The sequence below is a fragment of the Brienomyrus brachyistius genome, chromosome 10 (genome assembly GCF_023856365.1).
Source record: "Brienomyrus brachyistius isolate T26 chromosome 10, BBRACH_0.4, whole genome shotgun sequence".
Lineage (NCBI taxonomy): Eukaryota > Metazoa > Chordata > Actinopteri > Osteoglossiformes > Mormyridae > Brienomyrus > Brienomyrus brachyistius.
In genome coordinates, this window is record NC_064542.1 from 14,488,048 (window position 1) to 14,494,047 (window position 6,000).

Below are 6,000 nucleotides of genomic sequence, written 5' to 3' on the forward strand. Positions count from 1 at the left end.
AACTAAAATATTTCACTGAGATTAATTAAAATAAATAAATAATACGTGCAGTCTAGATGTGGAAGAAGTCTGCGATCTACTGTAACCTTCGGATTAAGGTCTGGTTAAAATTAGTTCTTCAAGGAAAAACCTGGCAATTCTCTTCCGGCCGCAATGTGTCGGTGCGGATCCGCGTCTGTCTGTTTGTGTGTGTTTGAAGGCGTGGTTACAAGCAAGGAGGGGTCAAAGCGAGGGGAAACAAGTGAGAGAGCGTATTAAAGAGCCGACGGGTCCCGGGACAAGAGCACCTTTATACGTCTCCATTCGCGATGGCTGCGTCGCAGGTGGAAATCGAGTCACTTTACGTTTCCATCGGTATTTTGGGAATATCTGGAGGTATGGATGGCAGTCTCTTTTTGCTAGAAAATTTAAACAACATGTATAGAGACGATACATAGTTCATTATTTATTATAATATATAGCAGTGAAAAGCACATCTAGTACAAATTATTAGGTAACGCTTTTTCGTTAACTGCACCTTCATAATGCCTTTATAATGCATTCGTAGAACATTCAGTGCGCCTTCATAATGCATTCATAAGCAGTGTGTAAGTGTATCTTGACATCCTAACATACCTCAACAGATTAAATATACATCAATAACAGACATCATATGATAATAACAAGCATTATTATCGGATAATCGTATAATGTTTGCTATTAATGTATATTAAAGCTGTTAAGGCATACATGCTGACTATTAATGTTCTATGAATGTATTATGATGGTGCAATTGATGTAAAGCATTGCCAATAATAATACCAATAATAATAATAATAATATTGTTATTAATGTTGATGTTGTTGTTGTTAGTAGTAGTAGTAGCAGTAGAATTCCACGTGCTACATCTTAATAAAACTTATTGGTTGAGCATGTTAATTTCTTTGTGTTTTGTCTTTATGCCGTACTGTGCTATTTGAAATAGAATCATATCATAAAAAGACATGGCTGTAATCGTTTCTCATATAGCGTATTTAATTAATCAAAATTCGCAGCGTATAAGAACTTTAAGAAAGTTGTATTAAATGACTGCTTTAAGTATTTCCCCGATCTCTTTGCGCTTACCTGCTGATTTACCTCCACTACAGACACACGCTCTCGTTTCGCTCTGCGTTTTTCCGTAATGCACAAATCGTGACTTGTTTTGCTTTTCCGCCGAGGTTCCTTGCTGCTTTTGGTGAATGACTATGCGGACGCCGCCCAAACGAACTCGGTTCCCAGCACCGCACTGGGAGTGCTTCTTCTCGTTATCGCCGCTTTGCTGGCATACACAGGTAAACACTCCGCATAGTGCCGAATCAGCTGTGGGCATTAAGTCCGATAGCAGTCGATTAAACTCTGTAAACATTATTCTATTATTATTTCACTGATAATTGTTATTTTTGTTGTCACCCTTTTATGGTTTAATTTTAACGTAGTTTTAGGCCGTGTTTATTAAATGTATGATACACTTTTTCTTTTGTCGACAGGAGTACTGCGCAGTCTCTCCCGGACGCCTCTGTATGTCTGTCTATCTCTGACAATATCTGCCTTCTGGTGGGGTTTAGGCATAGTAAACATCCTGGTTGGGGAGGGACTGACAGACAGCAGGACCTCCATGGTGCCAGGACTGGCTGCTTTCACACTGGCACTGCTGGTCATAGGTGTGGTGGGGGTTCTCCAGAAGGAGGTGGTCCTCTCTGTCTGCGCCTTCGCCATCAGCTTGGCCTCCGCTCACCAGATTGCCGGTCTGTGCAACATTGCTTTTGGCCAGGGCGCCACCGCGGCCAACTACCTGCTCGTCACCTTCTTGGGGGCCTATTTTGGGAGCGGTCGGCTGCTCTCCTACATCACAAGTGGTGAGGTGCAGCTACCTGGGACAGCAGTGGAGAAGAGGAAGAGGGAGGCGGGAGCAGCGCAGGCCCAGATGCTGAATGACGTGGCCCCCGTGGGACTGATCATGAACCTGTTGTCGGCCAGCGTGCTGGCTTGCCGCCTCCTGGGGGTGGTGCCGGATCTCTCAGCCGGCCTCGTGCCCTGGCTGTGGACAGCAGGCGTCTTCCAGCTGGGTGTTTGCATCCTATCCTACCGCGCCATGGACACTCTGGCTGCCACCTTCTACGGCTTTACATCCATACTAAGGTTCACCGAAGGGTACAACCTGCTGCTCAGACTCTACAACTATGAGCCGTATTCGCCGGTGCCCTTCCCTGCCGTCTTTGCCGTGCTCTTCTCGGTGCTGGCTGTGTTCAGCTTGCAGAAGAGCGTGGTGGACAGCCTGTACCAGCTCTTGTTCGCTGCCTACTGCATCGCCATTGCCGCCCAGCCACGTGGCTTCTCCCAGGGTGGCACGCAAGGGGTGCAGGCAGCCATCTTTGTGGCGTCTGCTGTGATGCTGCTGGTCACCTTGCACAACATGGTTTCTTCGCGAAAGGTACCGACGGGGGTTGGCATGCTGAAAGCCCTGCTGACACGCACCAGCTGGCTGGTTCTGCGATCCAGCGACGAGGACCTGCACGCCCCTTACCTGGGCTTCTCCAGGTATGCTGATGCGGACATTTTGGGCCATGCCTGCAGCACCTTGGCGACTTTCGCCGTCACGGCTGCCGTGGGCACTGGAAGTCCCCTGGCCGTGCTGATCCTGCCTTGGGCTGTGGTCCCGGGTGGTATTCTTCAGTTGCTATGTGGTGCAGTGGCTTTCGCCCGTGGGAAGACACTTGAAAGCACTGCCTTCATCCTGTATGGTATGATGTGGACAGTGTGGGGCCTGACGCGATACGGCGGGCTCTACGGTAACACCCGAAGCTTCAACGTAGCAGTGGGAATCATCTGCTTCATGATTTTCAACAGCTTTGTGACTGTTGGGGCTCTTTTCCTCAACAAGGCCTGGGTCGTGAGTTCTCTTGTGTTCCAGCTCATACTCATCAGCTTCCTGTTGGACGCGGTGGGCGTGCTGCCCTACGGCTACGACATCGGCGTCACCATCATCTTTGGGCTGGTGAGTTTTTACTGCTTCCTGGCTAGCCTCTTCAACAGCACCTTCCAGAAGCCACAGTTGCCACTTGGTGATCCCTTTATCAAGCTGCGTGGCTTTGGTGGGGGCAGAGATAGCTGTCCCCATGTACCTGCCCGGAAGGCCACATCCGTCCAGCAGATTGCAGGTGAGAATGGCTGTAGTCAGCATTGACTGTATAGCTCAGAAGGGAAGACGCCTGTTACGGAACTGAGATCATGCTGTGCCTCTGCTTTCAGATATCATGAAGAACGGTGGCATCTGCGGCATGCCTACCGATACTGTCTACGTGCTCGTGGCAGCTTGCAACCGGCCTGATGCAGTATTAAAAGCATATAAGTAGGTCTCTCACCCAGTCATGAATGGATTCCAATAAGCTGTGTTTGCTGGAGTAGTAAAGATTTTTGGATGAAGGCATCACGTTGTGTAATGTGCCTTGCAGGACCAAGGTGCAAGCCGAGGACAGGCCCATGTCTTTGTGGATCTCCAGTATAAAGCAGCTAACACCAGCCAAACATCTGATCAGGCCAGTGCTCTGGGACTTCATGGAGGCTGCCTGGCCTTCCTCTATTAGTATGGTCATCCCTAGAGGTGAGAGTCATCATGAAGTATGAGATGCGGGGGGGGATACAGTTTTATCTACTTGTGCCACCATGGTAGGGAATCAGGAACGTGTGCTGGGCAGTATTTTCAATTATTCAGAATTTCCGTCCCCCCCAGGTCCCTGGATGGATCATTTTGGTTTGGGAGATTCGGCAAAATACATTGGCACCCCACAAAGCATAGCTCTCCGAAACCCTGACTGCACTGTGGCCACACACCTCATGGACTTGGTATGTCACTTCCATGTTTAATGTTTCCTGTTTTTGTTCCTTGTGGGTTGCTACATGTAAACTTCAATGCATTGATTCTCACTTACTTGATTTTAGGTGGGACCCATTGCTGTAACATCAGCCAACCCTACAGGAGAAGCTGACACAACACATCACAACCAGGTTTACGCCAAGCTAGGGCACAAGGTGAAGGCTCGATCTGCCTGGAGTTTTAAATGCATTTTACGAGACCTTGTTCTACAGCTGTCATTTTATTGTCATCGTACCTCATTTTGGCCAAAACATTTCTAGGTTGATGGAGTGCTCTGTGATGGTCCTTCCCCAGAGAACATTGCTTCCACGGTTGTAGACTGCACCAAGATCGAGAGCGGACAAATAGGTTTCTTCAGAGTGGGCGTTATCCCCAAGTCAAAGGTATTAAGATACTACCTGTGTATTAAGATTAAGATTAATGTTATCGATTCCAGGGGAAAATTCTGGTGCATACAGCAGGAAGAACATAGACAAACATACATATAGTGCCAAACGGACAAGTCGCAAAGACAGCACACAGCAAGCAAAATAAACACAGTGCACAAATAAATGAAATATTCTGGAAATTCATTCAAAATTAATCTTTTGAGATAAGATAAAGTGAGATGTGATCTTGTTGCATACCCAGAACCTTCATCATCACTCTGTATTAATGCACAGGTGCTGCAGATCTTTGAGGAGGTTCAGAGGAAGCACAAACTGGGTCAGGTCAACCCCATCTTTGAAGCCGACGCCATCGAACCAAGAGAGGAGGAGAAGGATGCGGCAGAGATGGCTCAGGATAAAGAAGCAGCCACACTAACAAACCAATGAAGCCAACCGCCAGACTGAGCTGATCTCCATCAATGAGGAGGAAGAGTCCTTAATAGCTCTGGCGCATAACAGCCAAAGTTGTCAAAAGCACTTTGATTACAGGAAAGTTCATGCTCAGCTGCAGATATTGGATATTTGGAATTACTCTGTATATTCTAGTAGCCAGTTTCTTGTTTGTGCTGTAATCAGTTTTGGAATACATGATATACTTTAGATAGTTCACACCAAATGTATATATTATTGTATGATGCCTTACAGTATTTATAGGTGTAAAATATTTATTATACAATGAATTTGTAGTTATACTTTGCACCGAAGGTCGACATAGAATTTTCATTTTCTTACATTTTATGGAATACCGTAAGCCTGCAATACACTAGACCACAGACAGGTGTCACTGCTAGTGGAGCATTTAAATGTTGCATATTTATGGGTAAAAATAACCCTTTACAGAATAAGATGTTGTATGGTAGATGGATGGATGGATGGATGGATGGATGGATGGATGGAAGAAAAGATGTTTTGCTGCCTTCCATCTTCAGTATGTTATCTGTTTTTGCTGACATTTGCTGTAGTTGTGGGGGGCCATGCAGCATCGTACAGTACCATTGGCCTGACAAAATACTACTTATCAATGTACACATGGTAAACATTCCAAATGTGGAACAGCTCAGCATTAACCAGACCCAGTGGTGAACAGTGATTTTTAACACTTCCAGTAATTTACCACTTAGATGGTACTCATGTGAGAGCAATGCAGAGGTATGTGATACTATAGTACAGACAGTATAATGATTGTACAGAAGCCTTGATTAGAGGGTGAGGTCTATTGATGCAGGTACTGTACCTTAAGGGTTCAAGTCTCCAAATAAGTTGCCCTCAATGGAGAATCAAAATAATCATATTTTTTGTGGAATTTCAAGGAGACCAAAAAAGCTACAGTATGACTAGTAATGCTTTTTGGTAACCTCTTGTGGGGATGAATTTAACACACTCTAAGGTACTCCAATAATTAAAGTTCTGAATGGCTTTGGAAAACACTTGTTGTGGACTGTGTACCTTTAATATCTAATTATTATTATAACTTAGCAATCAATTGCCATTGTTGACAAACCACAACGTAACATGCCCTCTGTGTTTAACCCATATGGGTCAAACATTATATAGTAGGGGGCAGCTAATTCAGTGCCCAAGGGGCAGTACCTTGCTCAGAGTACCTCAGTGGTGCCTTGCTGGTCAGGGATTCAAACCTGCAATCTTTTAATTAGAAGGATGGGGAGATGGGGAGAA

The 6,000-nt window shown here is 45.7% G+C and overlaps 1 protein-coding gene across 1 annotated transcript; it reads left to right on the forward strand.

Moving 5' to 3' along the window:
• Nucleotides 1–254: 254 nt before the first annotated feature.
• Nucleotides 255–5,748, forward strand: si:ch211-153b23.4 (uncharacterized protein LOC335392 homolog). Its single transcript, XM_049027484.1, has 9 exons — nt 255–375; nt 1,200–1,313; nt 1,509–3,179; nt 3,271–3,370; nt 3,474–3,622; nt 3,752–3,864; nt 3,961–4,050; nt 4,156–4,278; nt 4,558–5,748. Exons 1-9 carry the CDS (start codon nt 309–311, stop codon nt 4,708–4,710), a joined length of 2,580 nt encoding a protein of 859 aa, XP_048883441.1. The 5' UTR covers nt 255–308; the 3' UTR covers nt 4,711–5,748.
• The last annotated feature ends 252 nt before the right edge of the window (nt 5,749–6,000 follow it).

Excerpts from the sequence above, each read along its gene's own strand:
- si:ch211-153b23.4 (XM_049027484.1), top strand. The coding sequence starts at position 309 with ATGGCTGCGTCGCAGGTGGAAATCGAGTCACTTTACGTTTCCATCGGT. Across the intron at positions 3,371-3,473 it reads GCAGTATTAAAAGCATATAA|GACCAAGGTGCAAGCCGAGG; the intron begins GTAGGTCTCTCA and ends TGTGCCTTGCAG. Across the intron at positions 4,279-4,557 it reads GCGTTATCCCCAAGTCAAAG|GTGCTGCAGATCTTTGAGGA; the intron begins GTATTAAGATAC and ends ATTAATGCACAG.